General features: G+C 23.9%; 11 protein-coding genes across 11 annotated transcripts; 5 read left to right on the forward strand and 6 right to left on the reverse strand.

The window, feature by feature from the left end:
* Positions 1-1,258: 1,258 nt before the first annotated feature.
* Positions 1,259-3,441, forward strand: DICPUDRAFT_96759 (uncharacterized protein; the record flags this gene model as incomplete). Its single annotated transcript, XM_003284515.1, has 3 exons — positions 1,259-1,712; positions 1,810-2,108; positions 2,185-3,441. 3 exons carry the CDS (start codon positions 1,259-1,261, stop codon positions 3,397-3,399), a joined length of 1,968 nt encoding a protein of 655 aa, XP_003284563.1. The 3' UTR covers positions 3,400-3,441.
* A 2,003-nt stretch (positions 3,442-5,444) lies between these two features.
* DICPUDRAFT_53058 (uncharacterized protein) lies at positions 5,445-9,182 on the forward strand (the record flags this gene model as incomplete). Its single annotated transcript, XM_003284516.1, has 2 exons — positions 5,445-5,499; positions 5,566-9,182. 2 exons carry the CDS (start codon positions 5,445-5,447, stop codon positions 9,153-9,155), a joined length of 3,645 nt encoding a protein of 1,214 aa, XP_003284564.1. The 3' UTR covers positions 9,156-9,182.
* Positions 9,183-9,251: 69 nt separating this feature from the next.
* Positions 9,252-10,219, forward strand: DICPUDRAFT_75546 (uncharacterized protein; the record flags this gene model as incomplete). Its single annotated transcript, XM_003284517.1, has 2 exons — positions 9,252-9,311; positions 9,950-10,219. 2 exons carry the CDS (start codon positions 9,252-9,254, stop codon positions 10,217-10,219), a joined length of 330 nt encoding a protein of 109 aa, XP_003284565.1.
* A 1,224-nt stretch (positions 10,220-11,443) lies between these two features.
* On the reverse strand, positions 11,444-12,033 carry DICPUDRAFT_148381 (uncharacterized protein; the record flags this gene model as incomplete). The annotated part of the gene is made up of 3 exons (XM_003284545.1): positions 11,444-11,482; positions 11,557-11,706; positions 11,773-12,033. The coding sequence occupies 3 exons, from the start codon at positions 12,031-12,033 to the stop codon at positions 11,444-11,446; spliced, it is 450 nt and encodes a 149-aa protein (XP_003284593.1).
* A 1,791-nt stretch (positions 12,034-13,824) lies between these two features.
* DICPUDRAFT_75548 (uncharacterized protein) lies at positions 13,825-15,017 on the reverse strand (the record flags this gene model as incomplete). Its single annotated transcript, XM_003284546.1, has 3 exons — positions 13,825-14,057; positions 14,376-14,563; positions 14,917-15,017. 3 exons carry the CDS (start codon positions 15,015-15,017, stop codon positions 13,825-13,827), a joined length of 522 nt encoding a protein of 173 aa, XP_003284594.1.
* Positions 15,018-15,390: 373 nt separating this feature from the next.
* Positions 15,391-17,187, reverse strand: DICPUDRAFT_45589 (uncharacterized protein). Its single transcript, XM_003284547.1, has 3 exons — positions 16,772-17,187; positions 15,881-16,694; positions 15,391-15,796 (listed from the first exon to the last, which is right to left on the reverse strand). Exons 1-3 carry the CDS (start codon positions 17,026-17,028, stop codon positions 15,446-15,448), a joined length of 1,422 nt encoding a protein of 473 aa, XP_003284595.1. The 5' UTR covers positions 17,029-17,187; the 3' UTR covers positions 15,391-15,445.
* Positions 17,188-17,408: 221 nt separating this feature from the next.
* On the forward strand, positions 17,409-18,351 carry DICPUDRAFT_75550 (uncharacterized protein; the record flags this gene model as incomplete). Its single annotated transcript, XM_003284518.1, has 2 exons — positions 17,409-18,136; positions 18,201-18,351. 2 exons carry the CDS (start codon positions 17,409-17,411, stop codon positions 18,349-18,351), a joined length of 879 nt encoding a protein of 292 aa, XP_003284566.1.
* A 116-nt stretch (positions 18,352-18,467) lies between these two features.
* Positions 18,468-20,135, reverse strand: DICPUDRAFT_148384 (uncharacterized protein; the record flags this gene model as incomplete). The annotated part of the gene is made up of 2 exons (XM_003284548.1): positions 18,468-19,174; positions 19,334-20,135. 2 exons carry the CDS (start codon positions 20,133-20,135, stop codon positions 18,468-18,470), a joined length of 1,509 nt encoding a protein of 502 aa, XP_003284596.1.
* A 423-nt stretch (positions 20,136-20,558) lies between these two features.
* On the reverse strand, positions 20,559-22,372 carry DICPUDRAFT_148385 (uncharacterized protein; the record flags this gene model as incomplete). The annotated part of the gene is made up of 4 exons (XM_003284549.1): positions 20,559-20,936; positions 21,019-21,717; positions 21,796-21,911; positions 21,967-22,372. The coding sequence occupies 4 exons, from the start codon at positions 22,370-22,372 to the stop codon at positions 20,559-20,561; spliced, it is 1,599 nt and encodes a 532-aa protein (XP_003284597.1).
* Positions 22,373-22,885: 513 nt separating this feature from the next.
* Positions 22,886-23,865, forward strand: DICPUDRAFT_93731 (uncharacterized protein; the record flags this gene model as incomplete). Its single annotated transcript, XM_003284519.1, has 4 exons — positions 22,886-23,253; positions 23,331-23,404; positions 23,528-23,704; positions 23,793-23,865. Exons 1-4 carry the CDS (start codon positions 23,101-23,103, stop codon positions 23,863-23,865), a joined length of 477 nt encoding a protein of 158 aa, XP_003284567.1. The 5' UTR covers positions 22,886-23,100.
* Positions 23,866-24,014: 149 nt separating this feature from the next.
* On the reverse strand, positions 24,015-25,113 carry DICPUDRAFT_148387 (uncharacterized protein; the record flags this gene model as incomplete). The annotated part of the gene is made up of 2 exons (XM_003284550.1): positions 24,015-24,641; positions 24,706-25,113. 2 exons carry the CDS (start codon positions 25,111-25,113, stop codon positions 24,015-24,017), a joined length of 1,035 nt encoding a protein of 344 aa, XP_003284598.1.
* Between the last annotated feature and the right edge of the window lie 161 nt (positions 25,114-25,274).

Raw genomic sequence — 25,274 nt, forward strand, 5'->3', positions numbered from 1 at the left:
ACTCTATATTATTATAATGTTGTTGTTGCTTTACTATATACTGCTATATAGTGGAAAAGTTTTTTGAATTGTTTTTTTTGAATTTTTCAAAAAAAAAAAAAAAAAAAAAAAAAAAAAAAAATTAGAAAAAAATATCTTGGGTTTTTTTTTTGAAAAAAAAAAAAAAAAAAATAAAAAAAAAATAAATATTAATTATTAATGATGGTGGGCCTAAATTCGGGTAAAATAGAAAATATCAATGGTGAAAAAACATCAAAATAGTGAGCAAAAAAAAAACCAAAGATATTTTTTCATGTGGGTTTTGTAATGGTAATAGTAACAATAGCTATAAAAAAATCTACCAATCAATTATTCTTCTTTTTTTTTTTTTTTTTTTGGTAAATAAAAACACTTTACTGGTGATGAAATTATTTTTTTTTCTCCTAAGAATTTGGTTTAGAAAAAAAAAAATTTTATTTTTAGAGGAATAAAAAAAAAAAAAAAAAAAAAAAAAAAAAAATAATTGGTGTTTTGGATAAATAAAAATAAAATTGGGATTTAAAATGATTATTTTTATCATTATTATAATAATAAAATTGTCATAACTGCAAAGAGTGTGAATATGAAAAAAAAACCCTTGTTTTTTTTTTTTTTAGATTTTTTTTTTTTTTGGGCTTTTAATTGGTTTTCAAAATAGATAATGTTCATAATATCATAATAATATCATTGGGATTGGCATTTGTTATAATGTCGTATCCACAACATTTTTTTTGTGGGTAATTTATAAACCAAGAAAAAAAAAAATGAATGCCCTATTGTGTGAACATTTTTTTCAATTAAAAATATTTCTTCAAATGGAATAACAGAAGTTGGATTGGACATCCGGTTTTTTTTTTTTTTTTATTTTTTTTTTATTTTTTTTTTTTTTTAGATAATTTAAATAGATTTAAAATTTTAATATAATTTAATTTATAAGTTTTTAAATGTATATTTATAAAAATATACATTCAATGTATTTATTTATATATTTATATATTAATATGATTTTTATTTGAATATTTTTATTTAATTTAAATTAATAAAATTTTTTTTTAAATTATTATTTTTTTTTTTTTTTCATTTTTTCATTTTTTTAAATTTTTTTTTTTTTTGTATGAGACTACACTTTTGGTTTCACACACCAATTAATATAAACATATTTACCACCACACACAAACATATTTTTAAATAAATACATAGCAATAAATAATTTAATAAAATAATATAATATAATATAATAATGAATGAAAATGTTATAGTTTGTATTAGACCAAGACCATTTTCAGAAACAGAGATTAAAGGTGGTGAACATTGTTTATGGCAATTAAAAGAAAGTACAATTTCTTCATTACCTCCACCATCTACAGCTATCAATGCAACACCGATTAAATCATCATTAAAAACTCCAATTAAACCATCCTCTGCTTCTTCTTCAGCAACACCATTAAAAACACCGATTAAATTCTCATCCACAGCATCATCTGTACAAACACCACTAAAAACTCCAATTAAAGCAACATCCACCTCCACCTCAGCAACTACATCTAAATTTATACCAAATAGCTATACATACGATAATGTTTTTACAACAGAATCTGATAATTATGATATTTATAATGCAGTAAAGCCAATGATAGTTTCAGCAATGAATGGTTATAATTGTACAATTTTTGCATATGGTCAAACTTCATCAGGTATGTTAATAATAATAAAAAAAAAAATAAAAAAAAAAAACAAAACAGTTCTTTATACTTATATCACACACGTTTTTTTCAACAATGTTTATTATAGGTAAAACCTTTACAATGAAAGGTACAGGTAAAAAGAACCCAGGTATAATACCATTATCAATTCAAGACGTTTTTACATATATTCAACAAACAGACGAAAGAGAATTTCTTTTAAGAGTATCATATATGGAAATTTATAATGAAGTTATTAACGATTTATTAGCACCAGAAAACATTAATTTGAAAACATATGAAAATTCGACACAAGGTATTTATGTTGGTGGGTTAAAGGAAGAAATTGTTTTATCATTAGATCATGTCATATCATTAATCTCTGCAGGTGAAGCTCATAGACATGTTGTATGTATTTTTAAAGAGATTTTATATACGAATATTAATTTCAAAAACATATTCTAATATTACAATTATTATTAAGGGTTCTACATCATATAATTTGCAAAGTTCTAGATCACATACAATATTTAGAATGATAATCGAAAGTAAAGATGTTAATGCATCAGAAGCTCAACCAGTTAGATTTAGTGTTTTAAATCTTATAGATTTAGCAGGTAGTGAAAAAGCAAGTGAAGGTGTCAATGCAGTTAGAAATAAGGAGGGTTCATATATCAATAAAAGTTTGTTAACACTTGGAACAGTTATCAGTAAACTTAGCGAAAATGCAACAGGACACATTCCATATCGTGACAGTAAACTAACAAGAATTCTTCAAAATTCACTTAGTGGTAATTCAAGAGTGGCCATGATTTGCACAATTACATTAGCATCAAACAATTTCGAAGAGACACACAATACATTAAAGTTTGCAAGTAGAGCTAAAAAGATTGAAAACAATGCACAACGTAATGAAATTATAGATGACAAAGCATTGTTGAAACAATATAGACACGAAATTGCAGAGTTAAAACTAAAACTATCAGAGGCACTAACGACCGAAAAGGATTTAAGCGAATTACAATCCGAAAAAGAAAAGATTAAATCAACAAATGAAGAACTATCTCAAAAACTTTTAGAAGCTGAAAAACACAGAACCCATTTAGAAGCTAAAATTAATAACCTTAATAAATTAATTTTGGTATCAACCTCAATAAACAACAACAATCCAAAGAGTAAATCAGCATTTGTATCACCTAGTCCAAATACATCAGCTGATCATGGTAGTTTGACACCCAGCTCATTTAATAACTTTTTACACTCGATTCACTCACCATCACCAAGCAATAACAACACACCAACAATTAATGGATTATCACATTCACACAGCAATATAGCATTTACTAACAATAATGGTGCAGAGCAACAAGAAATAATACAAATTCAAAGTAAAATGGCGAAATTAGAAATTGAACTCGAGGAAAAAAATAAAAAAATTGAATTTTTGCAAACTTTAAATCAAGATTCAGCTTTAGAGAAAATTAAACAATTGGAAGGTGAAATGGTTCAACGAGACATGGATATTGCCTTATACCAAAAAGAATCAACCAGACTCCAAGACACACTCACTGTGAAAGAAGAAAAAATAAACCTGTTGGAATTAAAACTAAAAGAAATTTTAATCAAATTTAAACAAATGGAATCTGAAAACTCAACCTTAAAAAATAAGGTAAAACAATATGAAGAGGAAATGTATTAAATAAATTATAATAAAAATCTTAATAAAATATTAAACGCAACTAACTGCCAAACATCACCATATTATTAAAAAAAAAAAAAAGAAAAAACTTCATTTTTGCATATCTTTTTTTTTTTTCTTGTTATACTCTTTAACATCAGTATTAACCAACTTTTGTAGCCCCACTACAAATCCTTTCAAATCTCCACCCATTTTATTTTAATAACCATAATGTGTTTTTGCCATTTTTTTATTTTTTTTTAATTTTTAATTTTTAAATTTTTTATTAATAATGGTTTTTTCTTTAGGTTGTAATATTACGAAAATAAGTATTTTCGTATTATATAAAAAAAGTTGGTTTATTTTTTCTAAAAAGATTTTTGTTTATATTATTTAAAAAAATAAAAAAAAAAATAAATAAAAAATAAAAATATTTTAATTTTAAAAAAAAAAGTTAAAAAATAAAAAATAAAAAAAAAAAAAAAAACAATTGTCCACTAACGTCTTGATCAAATGATTAACTGCTGCACTGAAACCATTCAGTACTGTGTTTTTTTTTGAGAGTTTACTACTATTAAGTTTTTTTTTTTTTTTTTTTTTTTTTTTCTTTATGCAACCTATTATTATAAATATTGTTTGTAATACATATATAAAAATTGTGTGTGTGTTTGTGTTTGATTATTTGATTTTTTTTTTTTTAAATTGGGAACAGGGAAATTAAAAATAAAAATTAATTTAAAATAAATAAAATTAAATAGTAATAATAAAATAGTAAAAGTAGTAGTGTAGTATTTTCAAATAATAAAAATAGTATAATAGTTATTATCATTGTCATTATCATCAACAATCATCATCATTTAAAATAATCAATATTTAGATCGGTATATATATTGTCATTAAAGAATTTAGGTTAGTTTATTTTGTATGTTTATCAAATAGGGGGTTGGTTATTTTAATTATTTTAGTTATTTAGTTATTTAGTTATTTTAGTTATTTTAGTTATTTTGGTTATTTTAGTTATTTTGGTTATTTTAGTTATTTTGGGTTTTGATTTGTTTTTTCTTCAATTTAAATGTTGTTGTTTGTTTTGTTTATCACATTTTTGGTTTGTGTGTCCAAAATTTGCGAAATTTATTTAAACAGGAAAAATTTTTAAAAATTTTTTTTTAAAAAAATAAAATTTTTATAATTGGAAATATACAGCGGAACAATAATAATTATGGTTAAAATAGTAATATTACAGCAAAAAAAATATATATTTATCGAATTAATTTCGACATCAATAACAGGATTTTTTTTTTTAAATAAAATATTGTGTGTTCAATATTATTTGTGTAGCTAAAAATAAATACACCAAATGATAGTTATAATAAAACAATAATAATTATAATAATAATAATAACAATAATAAATAGTATATTAATCAGTCCAATTGTGTTTAATTAAATAGAATAATAACAATTTATAGTTGTATTTTTTTTTTATTATTAATTTTTTATAAAAATGTATGTTTGGTGTGATGTGGTGTTTAGTGTGTGTGGCAGTGTGATGTTTTTGATGAATTAAATCAAACGGTTGAATATAATTTTAATTTGTAAAGTGTGGTAAATTGTGGTCAGTTAATTCATTTTTCACACACCCACACAAAAAATACCATAAAAAAATAAAATAAAAATAGATATATCAACTTTTTTTTTTTTTTGATGTTTTTGTTTTATAATTTAATCGTTTATTGTTTCATTATGCTTTTATTTTTATTTTTTTTTTCTTTTTTAATTGTGTTAAGTTTTTTTTTTTCTTTTCTTTTTTTTAATTGTGTTAAGTTTTTTTTTTTAAATTAAATTAAAATTTTTTTATGAAGTTTTTTTTTTTTTATTTATTTTGTTTGTGGTTGTGTTGTTTAGTAGTATTGTAATGTTTGTAGTGTATTGGTTGTAGTTTTAGTTGTATTAAAGGTTAAAAAATATAATAATAATAATAATAATAAATATTAACTTGTAATTAAAATTTTATTTCTTTATTTATTTAGAAATTCTTTAAATATATGTTTTTTAAATCAAAACTTGATGGGTGTATTCGAAGTTAAAATAATAGAAATAAGAAATCTAACAGTTAAAAATGGTAAATATTAATTTTAACAATTTGTTTATTTAATTTTTATTAATTGTTTTTAAAAAACTTTTTTAGGTAATGGTAATAGTCCAAAAAATATTAAATTAAAGATTGGTAATGGTAGAATTGGTAATTGGGTTAAAACCAATTCTAAAGCATTCCATTCAAATGGATCCATACCAGTTAATTGTCAGGTTTCTTTAAAATATAAATCAAAATACCCAAATTTAATCATTAAAATTATAGAGGAAGGTTTTTTAGGGGAGGTGATGGGCGAATGCAAATTAGATATTTCAAATTTATATTACCAATCAATTCATTCAAATATTGAAATACCTTCAAGTTATTACCTATGTATACCGGTTGTACCTACTTTTGGTTTAATTCCAGTATATAGTTATAATAATTACTTAGTACCTAGTTGTAATTTAATACAAATTCAAAATAATCAACAACCATTAAATAGTAATACAAATAATAATAACATTCATAATAATAGTAATAATAATACTTCTTTTGTTCAAACATTAGATAATATTACAACTAGATCATTATCAAAAGAAGAGTTTAATAGCTTTCAAATTTTAAATAATAATAACAACAATAGTATTAGTCCAAATATTTACTATGGAGAAATTCATTTAACCATTGGCTTTAAGAGAAAATCAAACTTATATTCCGATTTATCCTTTGAAACATTAGAACAATATACAGCTAATAATAACAATTATAGCAATAATAATAGTAATATTTTTGAACCAATGGAAGTCGATAGTGTATTACCATTACCACAAAATACAACAGTAACATCAACAGAAAACCAACCAAAAAGAAAAAATTCATTAATTAGAAATTCACAAAAAATAAAAGATGTAATAAAATCAATTAAAAATTCAAATATATCAATAATAAATAATAATATAAATCCATTTTTAAACAGTACCAGTAATTGTAACAATAATATTAATAACAATAATAATAATAGTAATAATATAAATAATAATAATAATTTTTCAAATATTAAATTACCAAATAGCCCTCCATTATTATCACCTTTATTATTATCATCAGTCGAAAATGATAGTAAAGAAAATTATTATTTTTATGACAATCAAGAGCAATATAATCAAGATCACAATAATAAACAACAACAAAATAAATGTATAAAGGAAGAATCAAAATTATATAATGAATTTAATAATTTTTTAATAAAAGAATATTATAAAAATATAAATAATAAATCACTTGTTGATAAATTAAATTTGGTAGTAGTAGAAAGTATTGGCTTTGGTGATAATGGAGATTTAGCAACACCCATTACTATTGGTTGTAAAATTAAAATAGGGTTACAAGATTGCAAAAAAGAAACAGTATTAAAGAGTTCCAATCAGCTTTATTGGAAGCAGTATTTCGAAATACCATTGTCAAGTTCGACTCAAAGATTCTCTCTAAATACCCAGAATTTAGTATTCTATTTCCAAGACTTTTCTTCAGAGCAAAACCTCGTCATTGCCGAGTCCCAAGAGTTAGATTTGTTTCAATTAGAAAGAGATAAAATTTTAGAGCTTTGGTTACCTGTAAATATTAATGACCAAAGATTCACCAGTTCCACAAGTAAAGATGCTAAAATTCATATTCTTTTAAAATATGAAACTGCCTATCTCAATGCCGAGGAAGTTTCAGAACTATTGTTTTTATCGCTGTGCTCAAAAGACAAATATTTACTAGATTCATTGTTGCGTATGAACACTTTAAACCTAAATCAAACATTCAAGGAAAAGAACTCTGACTTTGAAAACCCAACAATTTTAACCAAGGCTTGTAAACAAGGAAACTACAAGGTGGCTAAACAAATTTTAGAATTGGGTGCCTCTGTGAATACTCCAGACTCTGAAGGTTTTACACCAATAATGAAGTGCGTTCAATATGATGGTGTATTACAACCAATTTCAAATAGTTTCCCAATCATAAGATTATTATTAGATTATGGAGCCGATCCAAGAATCAAAAGTAAAAATGGTGACACATTACTTAGTTTATGTAATAGTTGGAGAATGAGAGAGTTCCTACAAACTACAATCGAAAATCAATTCTATCAAATTAAATACAACCATTGTTCCAAGTGTCAGTTTATAGAATTCCCAATATGTTTTGAAAAAATGGTGAAAACTCTTAGATCTGGTAATTGCCGTTGTAAACCAACTCATTTCTGTATCAATTGTAACAATCCATTAAAAGAGGGAGAGGAAAAGCTGGGTTTTGTTTCACAGTTTGAATTATCATTAGTTTTCGACCAACAGCAACTACAAATGCATAACAAATATCAACAGCAAAAGAGTCAAGCATCATCATTTGATTATTGGAAATTAACAAATTCATATATTCAGCACTGCCCAATTTGCAAATCATTTGGTTTTAACGCTATTGGTTTTGATTCTTTCGTTTGTAATATAAATAATAATAATGGTTCATATTGCTTTGAAGAGTTTAAACACCGCCCTATTCAAGATCATGCTTTATTACATTTGGCTAATTGCACCATTCCAGATTTAAAATTTTCAAAAGTACTATACAACTCTATTCAAATAGATAATCTATTGTATTATTTATCAAAGAAATCAATTTTCAATCAATATAGCAATTTCAAATCTTCATATAATAATAATTACACTCTTAGTAATAGTAGTAATAATAATTTTGGTTGTAATTATTCATCAGCTTTAAATAGTATCAACAATGACAATATATCAATTAATAATTTACCACAAGAGATAGTTCAATATATAATTAGCCAATTAAATGATTTCAATGATATTAAAAATTGTAGTTTGGTATCTTTCAATTGGTATATAATTTGCTCTGATCAAATATTTTGGAAATTAAAAGTTTCTAAATCATTTGGAAAAGATTTATTGCTCTATAATAATATTCATATTTTATTAAAAGATTATAATAGTATGGATGATTGTGGCGACAATCAATTAAAAATTAAAAATAACAATAACAATAATAATATTAGAAATGAAATAACTTTAAAAAACCATTACTATAAAAAATTATGGTTACACATTAATATTCTTTCTCGATGGGTTAGAAATTTATTATTAGAAGAATCATTTAAACCAAGATTTACAATGAAGGTTATCCCAAATACCTGTAGTCTATTAGTAGAGCTAACTTTAACCGCAACAAAATATCTCTTTAACAAGGATGGTGTCTCTTTCAATTTCGATAATAAATTTAAATTATTATTAGAATTCTCAAAACAACAATCAATAGAAAGTATTAAAATAGAAGCATTGGACCAAACCCCATCTATAATACATGACCTTTGTAACTTATTGCAAATCCCAACCAATTTAAAAGTCTCAATGGAAGAATTGGAAAATCATAATGGTACCGTTTCATTATTTTTAACGTTACAAACCAAAGCAATTAAAAAATGGATCAATTCATATCTCAGCCATGCTATACCAGGTCTTCATTCATTTTTAATGATAAGAGATGATGTAGGAGGAAGTATTATATTAGATTTTTACTATTATGATATTGAAAATTTAGTTTTAAATCCACCTCCACAAGAAAAACAAAATATTAATAATAGAACAAATAGTTCATTATTAAATAATGTCGAAAATCAAATAAATTTAATAAATTTAAGTTAAATTTAAATAATTATTTATTTATTATTTAAAAAAAAATATATTTTATAAAGTTTTTTTTATTAATTCATTCTATTAATTTATTTTTATTTATTTAAAATGATTTGGATATTAATAATTGAGGTTTCATCCATGTTATATTTTCAGAGACAAACAATTGTAGGTAAACTGTTACGGTCTTTTATATTTTCTATTTATCGAAAGTTCAAAGAATGAAATTTTAATTGGTATACCAGTTAAAAGAAATTAAAATCAATATTTTGAATCAAATAGAAAAATTTATTGAAGAATTAAAACATAGGTAATGCGCTAATAATATATAATATATCAGAAGAAAATAAACTTTTTTTAATAAAAATGATTTTTATTTATTTTGTCATTGTCACAATTTTTGCTTTTTCCAGATGATTCTTCTTTCTATTTAAATTATTTACTTTATTATGGAACCTTTTGGAATATCTTTTCTTTTTTTTTAAATAAGGAATATCAAGGTCTAACAAATTGATAACAAACAAATCATAATGTTTTTATTTTCGTTGTGTTTGTATATATCCCTGGAGAGGTAAATCATACAATAGTCACATTGTTGAACCAGAAAAACCAGTTCCATATCCAAAAGAACCATCAACAGAAATACAGGTTCCAAATGATAATATCAAAACACTCTTTACAAATCATTGATATCACTTGTATCATTAAGAGAACTCGACTATAAAGGTACTGTCATTAAAACCCATCCATTTGATCAAACATGGCAATATAGCGAAATAACAAAACTAAAAAGTAATTATTTAAAGAACCTAACAACATCTGCCGATATAAACACAACAATATCAACAACATTAGAGTGGTTTAATGAAACAAAAGCTACAAGTTTTGCAGGTCAAGATTTCGAAATCTATACAAATTCAATAAAATTTTCAATTGAAATTTCAAAATATCCATTTGTAAACCCACTTAATTCACTTCAATTAATCATGTCAGCACATTTTCATCAAACTCATCAGACTCTTGCTCATTTAGAGAATATGGCAATACAACATCAGGTGATAATTCAAATTATATAAAAGTTCGATAATAAATCACTCTATAGCAGATTAATCAAAAGAGGTATCATAAATGACAACAAAATTGTATCACTCTCAAATATATTATTTGATTCATCAATGAACAGGATATAATCACAATCAGAATCACAATCATACCTTGGTATTATAATTCCACAATTTTCAAAGAATGCTATAAATTATAATAATGATAAAAAAAAAAAAAAAAAAAAATAATCATACACACTCTGTATATTATTGTTAAATATAAATCAATAGAAATTTTGAAAAATAATTAAAAATACAATTATCTATTTATAAATATTTTTACTCATTAAATAAATAATTTTATATATTTTTTTTTTATCCGTTATTTTTATAAATTTATATCTCAATATATTATTTTGAATAAACAGAAATTATTTTTTAAAATTTTTTTTTAATATTTATTCCAATATTTTCAACATCATTTCAATTTACTAATTTTTTTTTTTTTTAATATTTAAATGAAGAATCGAATTTTTTTTTTTATTTTTATCCTTTATTAAATTTTATTCAAGTACTGTACTCACTCTTGAAAGTTGGCATAAAAAATTTAAAAATCCAAACTAATTATTTATTTCCTTTTAAAGATTTTACCTTCTGTTTATTATTCCCTGTTTAATACATATATTTTTATATACTTTAAATCTTATATTATGTTACTTCTTTTGTAACATGTTAATTAGCTATTAAATAAAATAATCAGTCATGATTAATATTTTCCATACCTAATAGTCTCACAACACTCACATTCGGTCATGATTTTAACCAAGTAGTTCTACCGGCACGTTACCAAATAATCTAAAAAATTAAATTATAAAAAATTTAAAATTAAAAAAAAAATAAAATTTTTTTTTAAAAATTAAAAATTAATAAATTTATAAAACGTTACTTATAATTATATTATTAATAATATGTTAGAATCCGAGATATCTAACACTACTACTAAAAATTATAGTTATTTGGATCACATGGAAGAATTTATTTTTACAAAAATTATTATGCTTTTAAGAATATGTACCTGCAATCACCAGTTTTATTAATCAAAATTACCTCCACATTTATTTATGTGTTTTGTAATAGCTGATGGAGTATAGGTAAAAAAAAATAAAGAATTTTAATTTTCAAAATTAACAATGGTATTTTTTATTTCTTTTTTTAACCCATTAATGATTTAGCAACAAATAAATAACAATCTTTGATTTATTCTATTAAATAAAGATCTTCATCCCTTTCTTTGGCCTAATGATAAATAAATAAAAGATTAGTAAAATATTTATTTATACCAGAATAAAAGAAAATTTTATAATACTTACTTTTCTTAAATCATCTATGGTGATTACTTTGTCATTATTGGTATCCAAAATTTGGAAGAAAACTCTGGTCATGTTTTCACAACTAAAATAACCGATTGATGGGTCTTTTTTGAAGACATTAAATGTTTCCTCCCAAGTGATTTTACCATCCTAATACGATTATAAAACTTAAGTAAACATAAAAAAGATTAAGTATTTAATATTTTTAGAACTTACTTTGTTGCCATCAAATTCATTTAACAAGTTATCATAGTTTCTATTTATAATTTCAGAACATAGATTCAAATCATCAAAAAATTTTTGAATATCAAAGTCTTTTTTAGAAATTGTTTCATTACGGTCCTTATCCAATGATGAAAATAGACAATCTGAAAGAGTTTCTGGATCTTTACAATTTTCCAAACTCTTAAAATAGGAAAAACATTGATCATATGTAATTTGTTGGTCTTTATTTTTTTTAAAAAAATCTTCTATCATTTCTTTCTAAAGCAAATAAAGATTTTAAAAAATTCAAATTAGTAATTGTTATAATCATTTTGATTATAAATTATTACACTTACTACTTTTTTTATATTAGGATCTTCACTGGAGATATATTTTATTAACATATTTAAATTTTTTATTCTATTACAAAGTAATTTATTTTAATGAATGAATAAAAAAAAAAAAAAAAATTAAAATTAATTTATATTAAAAAAAAAATAAAAATTTTAATTAAATAAAAAAACAATTTAATATTTAGGAAAATTACTCTGCAAATTCCTAACAGTTTTTAAAATTATAAATTACAAATTGTAAACCTCATTTATCTTTTGACTCCTCTTTTATAAATTTAATATAACATAAATTTTAATGATGGTGGGAAAACAGTTTGTTTTTTTTTGAAATAAATATTTTTATTGGTAAAAACTGCTTTTTTTTATGGGGAAATATTGTTGGGGAAATTATATTTTTTTTGAATATTATTTTATTTAATAATACTGATAGATAACTGATATTAAGAAAAAAAATTAATTTATATTTAATTTCAAAAAAAAAAAATTTTATAAAAAGTAATTTATCATTTTTTAAAAGTTAAGGAAACATGCAAATTAATTAACCCCCTCAAAGGTGATTAAAAATCTTCTTTTAATTATTTTTTTTAATTTTCTTTATTTTTTTTTTTTAATTTTTTTTAAATTTTGAATTTTATTTTCCTTTCAAAAACCTTCACAAAACCACAAAACAATATTGAATAGTCTAATATTTCACTTGTTTTGTTGCTTATATTGACACCTCTTTAATAATAAAATGACAATATTATATTTCAAAAAAAAAAACATAAAAATAAATCATATTTTTATTTAAAAAAAACATTATAATACCAAACATTATTGTTTTTATTTTTTCAAGCATCACCATTAATCTAAAAATATAATTAAACCTCAACAAATCCAAAATCAAAAGAAAAAGTAGAATTATTTTTTACTATTATTTTTTTTTTAAAAAAAACATATTATTCTACATTTTTTAAATTAGTTCTATAAATAGACCCAAAAAAAAACTAGATTGCACCAACACTAGGTTTTACAAGCATGCTTTTTAATCTCTCATTTTTCTTTTTTTTTTTTTTTTAAAAGTAAAGTTTTTTTCATTCTGAATAATATTAATAATAATCATTTTTTCTTAAAATAATAAAACCTTTGTATATTTTCAATTTTAAAAAAAAAATAATAAATGCACAGTTTTTTTTTTTTTTTAAAAAAATATTTTATTAAATAAACTCCTTGTTTCTTTATATTTCTCTTCATTTTAATTTCTTTTAATGGTTTTTCAATAATTCTCTTCTTTGGCATCCTATGTGAATAGATGGGTACTGGTACAAAGCACACCAAAAACAAACACAATAAATAAAAATGATGACTTAATGCATCACCAAAAATCGTCTTCGCTTTTGAAAAAGAAAGAAAAAAAATGAATTTAGAATTTTATAGTACAAGAAAAAACTAAATATTAGTTTTTTTATTATATTTTATTTAAGTTTTACTAAATAAATTTATTTGTGATTATTAAACAGATTTCTTTTTTTTTTTTTTTTTTCTTTTTTTTTTTCTTTTTTTGTTTCTTTTTTTGTTTCTTTTTTTGTTTCTTTTTTTTAATTAAAATTCTTTGATGAATAATAAAAAGAATGAAATTTATTAAAATTAAAAACATTGGTGGATAGAGAGCAATATTTCTTTGTAATTTGTTGTTTGTTCATTAATTGATCAACATAAACTAATGTTGAGTTCATAAAATTTCCTGCATCTTGGGGGTGATATAAAGGGTGGCACCTTTGAGAACTTGGGCTTTGGTTTTAGCTAATTCAATTTCAGCAAGAATTGGATATTTAGTGAATATTTCACCTTGCATTTCCTGAGATTTTCTTTGAGCATCTGTCGCAATGAGTAAAGCTTCAACTTTTTTTTGGGAAAATTGAGGTTTAGCTTGTGATTCGACAATGACGGCTTGATTCTTTTGGACTAAAGCAATGTTATCGGTTTCAGCTTAAGACAAGCCTCAGTGGTTTTAATGTCGTACTCTTTGACTATGGTTGCTTGTTTGGTTGTGTATTCAGCTGAAGTGACGGATTGACCTGCTAGTTTCTGGCGATTTCAGTATCTAAAACCCTCATGGTTTCGATTTGAAGACGTTGGAGTTCAACACCAAATTCTAATAAATCACGAGAAAGATTTCTTTTAACACAATCTTTGATGGTTTGAACATTGTCATCGATTGGACCACCTGGTTTGGTTTGGTTAAAGTAAATAACCTTTTGTAGAGTTTTTTAATTGATTTACCAATATCTGCAAATGAAACATTTTCAATATGATTGATAATACCTTCTTTTCCTAATTTAGTAATGGCAAATTCTGGGTCAACAATTTTAAAAACAACAACTAATACAACACCAACACGAAGTGAATCACGAGTTTGGAAAAACTTGAGGTTAATTTCATCTGAAGTTGCAGCTTTGTTGTCTAATAAACTTTGATATTTGGTTTCTTTTGATGGGAAAGGACAAGTTTGGAGGTTAGTACTGATGAGACCTTCAAAATTGTGGGTCGGGGAATCGATGAAAACTGGTTTGTCATCTTTTGGTGGTGAGATAATTGTAAGGATACCATTATTATAGGTGATTGCAACTTCACCAGTATGTGGAATGATACGTTTGATTGAACCATGTTCGATAAAAGTATCTGATGAATTGAGGAAGTTCCGAACCGTACCGGTTCAAGGTCTTTATCTATTGGAGGGGGTGTGCTTGAAAAGGTCAAAATCGCGATTATCATTTTGTTTGTTTTTATCTCTTTCTCTTTCTTTTTCATTTTCTTTCTTTACCCTTTCTTCTTTACCAATATTTCTTGTTTCTTCTGGGGAAAAAAATTTAATTTATTTTTAGAAAAAAAGGGGTTTCTAAGTTTGGGGTCAAATAGTTCCATTTTTAAAGTCAATTTCAAAATTTTATTTTTTTTTTATTTTTCTAAGTTTTAAAAAAAAAAAAAAAAAGCTTTTAATTTAAAAGGTGTTTAAAAATCAATACTTCATAAATATTGAATCTTTGTTTAATGGATCTATTGATTATTTTTTTTTATGTGCATTATTATAACTATATACCCCAAAATTATATTCAATTAATTAAAATATTCTCCCCTCAAATTCCTTTTTTAAAAAATATATAATATTAAGATTGATGAATGAGGGATATATTAAACAAATAAAAAAAAACAAAAAAAATTTTATTTATCTAAAAAAGTTATAAAAATAAGGACTATGTAATCATTGGCTTTTTTTTTATCTAATATAATTTATATTAGTTTCAATATTATTTAAAGTTTATTTTAAATTTTATTTTAAATTTAATTTAATTTTAATTTTCGGAGGCATTTGTTTCTTCTTTTGGTTGTTCTTTAATTTCTTTGGATGGTTCAGTTGTATTATCTTGATCTTTTTTTTCTTCATTGTTGCCAGTATCCTTATCAAATTTCTTAATATTTGTCATATGTTCTTTTCTTTCACGTCTTGTGAATTTTTTATCATCTCTTTGCTTTGGTCTTTTTGGTGGGGCTGGTGGTGGATTTTCAATAATTTTGTGTAAAATTTCATAAGGCAATGGATGTGGGTCAAGTTTAGTTTCGATCCACTCTGAAAATTCACGTTTTGTGGCTTCAAGTGATGCAATTTCACCAAAAACAACTTTTCTAAATTGTTCAACATCGTCCTATAATTAAAAATTTAATAAAATAAAAAAAAAAGTAAATAAGGTATTCAGTAATATTAAAATAAATTAAATGATGATACATACATTTTCGACCATTAATTCACCATGAATATCTTTATATTTTTCATTCCACATTCTAAAAATACAATGATCCAAAAGTAAACCTGCACCTGGAGCAACTGGTAAATTGAGTGGTTGATGATAAAAGGTGGCCTCAATATATTTACGAATTTGATCAAATGCAGATTCTTTATCTTGAGCGTCTTGGAAGATACCTTTTCTCATGAATGACATTAAACAGCCAATCATTTTTCTAATTTGATGGAGCATAAAGCTTTCACCAATTACATTAATTGATACCATTTCAACACCTTCTAAAATGAATGGTACGGAACATTCAAATTTAATTATCTTTCTGAATACTGAAACATCATTGGACTCTTTACGACTTGTATAGTTGTGGAAACGGTGATTACCTAAATAATATGATAAGACTCTGTTGAGGGTTTCACGAGTTTCTTCGGTAAATTTAAATGGTTCTACTAACTTGTTTGTGGCGAATTTAGGTTCGAATGCACTAGTTGGACAAACATAGACATATGATCTTGCATCGACGCCATTCTTTGCATGGAATGAATTGTTTACTCTCATAATTTTAAATACATGGATATCTTCTGGCAAAAGTTTATTTAATGCTTTAACCATTTCGTCAAGTTCTGGTGGTCCTACTTCCATTTTTAATGATACTACATTTCTTAATGCTGATACACCTTTATCTGTTCTTGCACAACGAACCCAATCAATTTTATGTTGGAAATATAAATTATCTGGTAAAATACCACCTGCTTTAAAAATTGCCATTTCTAATTCTTCTTCAATAGTTCTTAAACCTGGATTTCTTTATTATATAATAGCTATATTAGTATTTGTATTGAAAAAGATATATCTAGATTTATTTTATAATATTTAACATACTTTTGCATACCAGCATAGTTTTTACCTAAATAACCTAAAAGAACTGCAACTTTTTTCTTTCTTGATGCTTCTGTTGTAAGTTTGGTTTTATTTTGAATCTCAGTTAATTGTTCTTTTGATAATTTTTGTGGTCTATCGTGACTTCCTTTCTTTGCGGTTGGACCATGAACAACTTGACTTGTTAAAAGTATCTCTTCACCTTGATTTTGATTACGTTTATCTAATTCTTCTTCATCAACTTCTTCATCCTCTTCCATTTCATTGTTTGATTCTGAAACTGCATTTGTGGTGGTGGTGGTATTGGTAGCTGTATTATTCTCTAAAGTAGTAGTTGTACTGGTACTTTCTTCGTCTGTTTTAATTTTCTTTAAATCTTTTTCATTTTCGTCATTTACTTGATCTAAAGCTCTTTTGTTATTTTCATTTTCCATTTTAAAAATAAAACTAAATAATATAATATGTATATATAACTATTATTTTATTTAATCTTTGGATTATGTGTATAATGAAAATTAAAACAAATTTAAAATAAAAAAAATAAAAAAATTAAAAAAACGAAAAAAATAAAAAATTTAAAAAAAAAAAAAAAATTAAAAATTTAAATTTTATTATTTTAATTGTACAATTATAAACTATTATGTCAAAATATAATATAATATGCAATCAATATAAAAATTATATTGGTAAAAACTCAATTGATCATTTAAAGCAACTAGTTGAGATCAATAAAGTAAACAATACATCGATACCATGCATATTGCTTGGCGGGACACAATTAACTGGGAAATCAACATTAGGTAAAAACCTTGCAAAACATTATGGTGGGGGTCACTTTTATTCAGTGGGTGGATTTTTTAGAGAAGCTGCCCAATCAATAGGACTCACTATTGCAGAGCAATCAAGATTACTTAGAATAGTCCAAGAAAATTTAGATCAAAACTCTGTAGACGATGCATTAAAACGTTTGGGTGGAAGAAGAATGGATATCGAAATGGATTATAAAACATGTGAAATTATTGCTGGAGGTGATAAAAATAGCCAACAATTATATAAATATTTAGTGATCGAAGGTAGACAACCTGCAATTATGGGAACCCTATTGGAATCACTAGGCAGAGAAGATTTAATTAAAATATATGTTACTTGCAGTGCACGTGAAAGAGCCATCAGATTTATTAGCAGAGAAATTGGTGAAGAATATGCCCAACAAGCCGACAAATACCTTTCAAACAATTACAAATCGGATGAATCTCTCTCAAGCTTAACAAATGAAATTTCAAAACTACCAATACCATCCATCAAAAGCATAGCTGAAGCATTCCAAAAGAACCAAAACAGAGACGAAGATGATAGAAAAAGATATATGTAAATATTTTAAATTTACCCTAATTATTATATTATATACTAATTTATTATTTATTTTTAAAAGTGATTTATATGGATTAGATTATGAAGATATATCTTATTATGATATTTGCATCGATACTACAGGAAATACAGCAGAAACCAATTTTAAAAAGGCTACTGAATATATTGATAGATACGATTTTAAAAATAGAATAAATAAAAATAATATGTAAAAATAAATAAATAATAGTTTTTAATTTTATTCGACAATTATATAATGTGTATGTTTTTATATTATTATTACACTACACAATATATTATATTATTTATTTTATTTTATTTTATAGTGTTATGAGTTTATATTTGTTTTTGATAGTTTATTTTTACTATTTTTAAATGCCATTGAATTGGAAATAATTTTAAAGCTTCTTCTATTTAATCTAAATACTTTGTAGATGTAGTCTCTGATTTCTAAACGTCTGGGTATTGAAAATACAATGAGTGATGATGCTAACCAGTTTAGTGCGTTCGATAGATAGAATATAGGTTGAATTGGATGATAATAACTGTTAATAACCAACAATGTATCTACTATTCCAAATGTGGTTGCTCCTAAAACACAAAACCATAATAATATTCTAGAAGGGTTGGTACCTGGAAAAGAACTTGTTAGTGATAATGCTCTCCATACCATTGTAGCTTCAATAAATCCATATGTGCAAATTAATGTAAAATGAACTGGGTCCATATCCTCTAACTCTTCTGATGATGTCGATGATGCATCTGCTGATGATGATTTTAATGATGCTGTATTATCATTATTGCTATTATATATTCGATTTAAATCATTTAACCTAAAATCTATATTTAATTTATCAATGTGATTATCCTGTTCTAATAGCTTTATCGAGGTACTGCTATCAATCAATGATGGTGTTGATATTGATATTGCTGATTTATCATAAAATACATTGATTGATGGTAATGGACTAAAACTATTTCTATGCATATAGGGTGCAATTGATTTTGAGAATACTATTAACATTACCAAAGCAACTGCATATACATAAAAAGGTATAGAGTGAAATATACGAGGTTTGATTTTTTTTCCAATGCCTATAATAAATGCTATAGTATATAATAACCTTGATAATAAATAAAATATGAATGAAAATAAATATAATAGTTCGTTGATTAATATTTGCTGTGATTTACCAGCACCACTTCCACTATCGCCACTTATACCAGGATCATCCTCACTTGAAATACTTCCTTCACTACCATTTGTACTTTGAATGTTAATTTGAATCGAATAAATACAGTCACCAATAATATTTAAAACCAATGCTATTGCGATGAATACACTATATTTTCTTGTTTTTTTGTCATTTAAACCATACAGCGGTATGATGAATAATAATGGGACCAAAACCAATGGTCTTGTTATTATAAATAAATAATGTACAGTGTTTCTTTTGTCAGTACCATTAATTTCGTTAGTGTCCAAAAATCTATACTCTATAAAATATGCTGTTGTTAAAAGAAGGAAAACAACTACTAATATGATTACTAATAAACCTCTGAAAAATGTTAAAGGTAAATTGGGTGATACCAGGTTCTCTACTAATACCGGATACCTTTCATTAAATGGACCTTCTGTTTTATATATTATATTTTTATCATATGAATGATTCATACTATTATTTAAAACTATATTATTTATATTTTCATTATGTGGATTTAAGTTTAAAAATATTTCATTATTATCATTGTTATCATTGTTATCATTGGTTGTTTTTATTATTGTTGTTTTTGAAATTTTTAAATTATTATTATTATTATTATTATTATTATTATTATTATTATTATTATTATTATTATTATTATTATTATTATTATGTATGGTTTCTTCTTTACTATTATCTTGTAAAAGTGGTTTTATAGTTGTATTTTCCCATTCTCCTTCTTCTTCATCATCACTAAGACTATATTGTTGTTTCTCTATATCTGATGACATTTCTTATTTCTGTGATTATTATTGATAATAATTAACCTGCATTTAATAAATTATGCTATATTCATTTATTATTATTATTATTATTATTATTACTATTATTATTATTATTATTAATTTTATCTAATATTCAAAATGACAAAAAAAAAAAATAAAAAAATAAAAAATAAAAAAAAAAAAATAAAATTAAAAAAATGAATAAATGGTAAAAATAAAAAAATAAAAATTTAAAAATTTAAAAAAATAAAAAAAATAAAATATCTGGAGTGTGTGAATTTTTATTTGTATTTAGAAATAATATTAATATTTATTATTAATTATTATAATTTTCGTTTTATTATAAATTAATTATATCTATTTTTTTAATATCTTTGGTGATTTTTAAATATGAATATTTTTTGAATAAGATAATTTAATTTTTAATTTTTAAATTTGATTTCTATAAAAGGTTTTATCTATGGCATCACATTTTGAATCATTTGTTGTGATGTCTCTTATTGTTGAATTAATATCAATAATTAAAGTTGAATTTCTGGTTTTGGTAACTTGGGTCCATTCGACTGGTATAAAAAGACCCTTGTTTGGGTTGTGATTGGTTGCAAAATTGACTATATAACTATTGAGATGAATTCCTAACTCTCTTTCGTCCTGATTCAGGTTTTCTCTGGTTAGATTATAACTGTTGAAGAATATTGAAAGCTCTGAGCCATGACACACTTTACCATCGCAGTGTTCCAAGGTGTCACCGTTTGGTTTTATATGAACATATTGGTAATGATACACTGGTGACTTATGATTAGCAACCTAAAATTGATTTATAAAAATAAAAAAATAAAAAATATATTAGTATACCCTAATAAATTAATAAATTGTTGACATTATTTACAATTCTATTAAGATAATATCTATCTTGACAACGGAATAAATAATCTGTTAATAATTGAGAAAGTATTGGTCTATTATCTTGTTCAGTTGGTCCAGCTGGATATATTGAGAGAATGTTTAAATATTGTGATGGAAATACACCTCTGATAAGGTATTTATATTCTTCAGATTTGAGTACTTTTCTTGAAAATGCATAAACAAATGGAACCGCTTCGTCTTTAACACTTCCAATAATTAATGGAACATCATAAGCCTCTCCATCCCTGGCTGCTACTAAAGGTTGGGTGGGAATAATATCGCCATCAATAACTGGGGACCAAATAGTAAAAGTGTCAAGTGGGTCTAACAATGTGTATGCAACGGACACTTGAGCATTCAAGACCTGATCCATTGTTTTATTACGAAGGCAATCCAAATCGTCGATATTACATGATATGTTTTGAGAAAATATCTGAGCAAATTTTTTAGCTGAAACTTTATCTTTAAGACCAACAGTTAAGGGTGATGAAAATGAAATTGCAGCATTAAAATATGGTCTTGAGTATTTTGAAGTTAAATGTGTGGCAACACTAAAAGCACCAGCTGATTCACCCCATAGAGTTACCATATTTTTGTTTCCACCAAATGCGCCAATATTTTTATTTACCCACTCCAATGCTTTAACTTGATCTAAAAAACCAAAATTTCCATGCAATAAATCCTAAAATAGATAATATCAATAAGTATAAAATGATTTTTTTATCGCTATTCAAACCTAGACTAGTTTAATTTAACATACTGTTCCTAAGAAACCAAATGTACCTAACCTATAATTAATATTAACCAAGATAACATTAGATTGGGACAATTTTGTACCATCATAAATTGGAAAAGAACCAGAACCTAAAAACCAAACTATTAGTTAATTATTCAATAAAACTGCTTTTTTTGTTATAGATGTTGCACTTACCAAAAGAAAAGGCACCACCTGGAATGAAAACAACAACTGGGTATTTTGTATTTGGATTAGAATCTTTTGGTGCAAACACGTCTAAATATAGACAGTCTTCAGACACACCAATATATAAGCAAGCCTCTGGACCAAGATTACATATTTGAGCACATTCTGGTGTTTGTTTAGTAGCATCCCTAATATTTGGCCATGGCATTGGGTCGACTGGGTCCCTCCATCTTAGTTCACCAGTTGGTGGTTGTGCGAATGGAATACCATAGAAGACACGATTGGTATCATGAACAATGCCTTGAATAGATCCAAACTCTGTGTGCACTATTGATTCATTACCTCTTGATTTGCTCTTTGCTAATACTATATTTAAAAATAAAAAAAATAATCCTATTAATAAAATTTTAGTCATTCTTTTTTTTATTTATTAAATTAACAACTTTTTTTAAAATAGTTTAAATTTATACTTTTTTTTCTTTTAATAAAATAAAAAAAAATAATATGAATAAAATAAAAATATTGTAATATTACCTTTTAAAGAAATTCTTTTAAAGAAAAAACAAAAAGTTCTTTGATAATTCGCATTTGTGTTTAAAATAATAATAATTAATTAATTTTAGTAATAGTGTATACTATTTCATTCTTGTAAATCAACTGTTTATATTTAAATGTAAGAAATATATAAAACTATATTTAAAAAACTAAAAATCAAAACAATTGAATTTTTAATAAATATTTTTCTAAAAAATTAAGAGATGGGGGAAAAAAAAAAATATTAAATAAAATTTAATTTAATAAATAAAAAATAAATAAAAAATGAAAAAGAAAAATAATTTTATTTTTAAATTTTATTTTTTTTTTTTTTTTTTTTTTAAATTTTTTAAATTTTTAAAAAAAATCATTTCGATAGACAAATAAAGCCACGAGAGTGTTTTATATTTTTTTATATTAAAAAACTAAATAACTATAATCAGGTCAACAAACTATTATTATTATTATTATTACAATTGTTCAAATTTTAAATATAAAACAAATAATAAAAACAAATAATATAGTGTTAATATTCAAAATTTAATTTAAATTAAATTAAATCAAATAAAAATAATATAAAATATATATATATAAATATAATAAATTAAAATGGATTCAATTAAAAGTTTATTAGGTGATAAACAACCAGAAAAAGAGCCATCAGTATGGGATGATTTAAATAATCAATGCTCACTTACATTTACACAAAGAGTTATTGGTTTTGGTATTTGTGCTGGTTTAGGTTTACTTTTTGCATTTTTGGTAGGTATTAAAACTATGTCTAATAACTAATTTCTAGAAACCACCTATTAACATTGTATTTATAATTTTTTTTATAGTCTTTTATTTTCATATTATCACCAACATCATTTGCTTTTCTTTTTACAGTTGGTGATATTTTAATGGTTTTAGCGTAAGTAATTTTATTAATACAGATTATAGATTATAGAATATAAGTTATAGATTATAGATTGCGGTATAGGAAATGAAACTAATAATATCATTACAACTCAATTGGTTATTTAATTTATTATAGCACTGGTTTTATTGTTGGTCCAGTTAAACAATTTAAAAACATGATGGAACCACATCGTTTAATCTGTGCTATTGTTTTCATTGCTTCAATGGCTCTTACTTTAACTGCAGTTTTCTTAGGCTGGAGCTTTATCATTGTTATTTTCTTTATTATTTTACAAATCTGTGCTTTATTATAGTAAGTATTAATATAGTGATGCACCATAATAATATCTCTGATATTTTATTTATATGTATTAACCACCTCATTTAATTTTTAATTATAGCTACACATTCAGTTATATTCCATACGGAAGACAATGTTTAAGAGGACTTTGTTCAGGAGTTGCATCTGTATAAATTTAATTAAAGAATGAAAATAAAATAGTTTAAAAATAAAATAAAATAATAATCGATTTATTTAAAGAAAATAATAATATTAAATATATAACAAATAATAAAACCATTTATTTTTTAAATATAGGGCGCGTTTAATTTTAATAAAAGTTTTAGTTTATTTTTTTTTTATTTTCTTGTTCTTGTTCTTGTTCTTGTTCTTTCTTTGCATCCTCTAATTCTTTTTCAATTCTTTCTAATTCTAAATCTAAAACTTTTGAAGTCTCTTCTAAATTTTTGTTATAACGATTTTCATAGAATATTTGATCTTGTTCTTGTTTTTGTTCTTCCTTTGCAACCTCTAATTCTTTTTCAATTCTTGCTAATTCTGAATCTAAAACTTTTGAAGCCTCTTCTAAATCTTCGCTAGTACCCTCTTCAAAAAACTTAGCATACTCTTCTTGTTCAATAGTTCTATGTTTTTTCTTGTTTTCTTCACCAGATAAAATGTATTTAAATTCCTCTTCATTATGAAGAATACCACCACTTTCAAAAAAGAAAAGTGCACCATTATCTAATAATACATAGGGTGCTCTGTGTTCGTTTACTTTTGATTGTTGAATATCTGCAATTGGAATCTTTAATACATCTAGTTTTGGATTTACATGTACCAATCTAATGTATTCTGATCCTGGTTCTCTATAAACTCTAATTGCGAAACATGATCCTAATTTCTCACCAATAAATTTAAATGAAACACCCCAACATGAAAACAATGCTAATAATACAATAGTTTTAAGCTACAATAAATAACACCATTAGTAAATTTTATTTACTTGTTTATTTATCTATTTAGATACATACTGAAAGTTCATTGTAGTAAGCAATAAGGGGTGCTGAAACACAAATAGCAGCTTGGAATGTTAATGATGGTCTTAAAAGTTTAAGTAATAATTCTTTATTTGATTGATAAACCAAATGCTCTGGATTTAAATCTGTTAATTTTTCACCTGTTTTATAAATACCCAAATCAATTGATAAAGCAGTTGTTGGTTTAGCAATTTCTGGTAATGGGTTGAATTCTTCTATTTGTTGTTTTTGTTCTTGTTCTTGTGGTTTTTGTTGGGTGGAATATAATCTGATATTATTATTATTTGAAAATGTACATTTTTTTTGTGTGAGTGGTAATTTAAAACTATTTTTATTTAATGTTGAAAAACTTCTTTTATTAATATTAAAAAGTAATGGTGAAATCTTGCTGAATCTATTCATTTTCTTTAAATAATAAATAATAAATCAAAATAAATAAATGACAAAAATATTAAAAAAAAAAAATTTTAAAAAAACGAAAAAAAAAAAAAAATAAATAAAAAAAAAAAAATTTCATCACAATTTGGTAATAATGGATAGTGATTTATATTTCAATGAAAAAT

This window comes from Dictyostelium purpureum, assembly GCF_000190715.1.
Source record: "Dictyostelium purpureum unplaced genomic scaffold DICPUscaffold_27, whole genome shotgun sequence".
NCBI lineage: Eukaryota > Evosea > Eumycetozoa > Dictyosteliales > Dictyosteliaceae > Dictyostelium > Dictyostelium purpureum.

Excerpts from the sequence above, each read along its gene's own strand:
- DICPUDRAFT_45589 (XM_003284547.1), bottom strand. The coding sequence starts at position 17,028 with ATGGAAGAGGATGAAGAAGTTGATGAAGAAGAATTAGATAAACGTAAT. Across the intron at positions 16,695-16,771 it reads AACTATGCTGGTATGCAAAA|AAATCCAGGTTTAAGAACTA; the intron begins GTATGTTAAATA and ends TATATAATAAAG. Across the intron at positions 15,797-15,880 it reads GTGAATTAATGGTCGAAAAT|GACGATGTTGAACAATTTAG; the intron begins GTATGTATCATC and ends TTTTAATTATAG.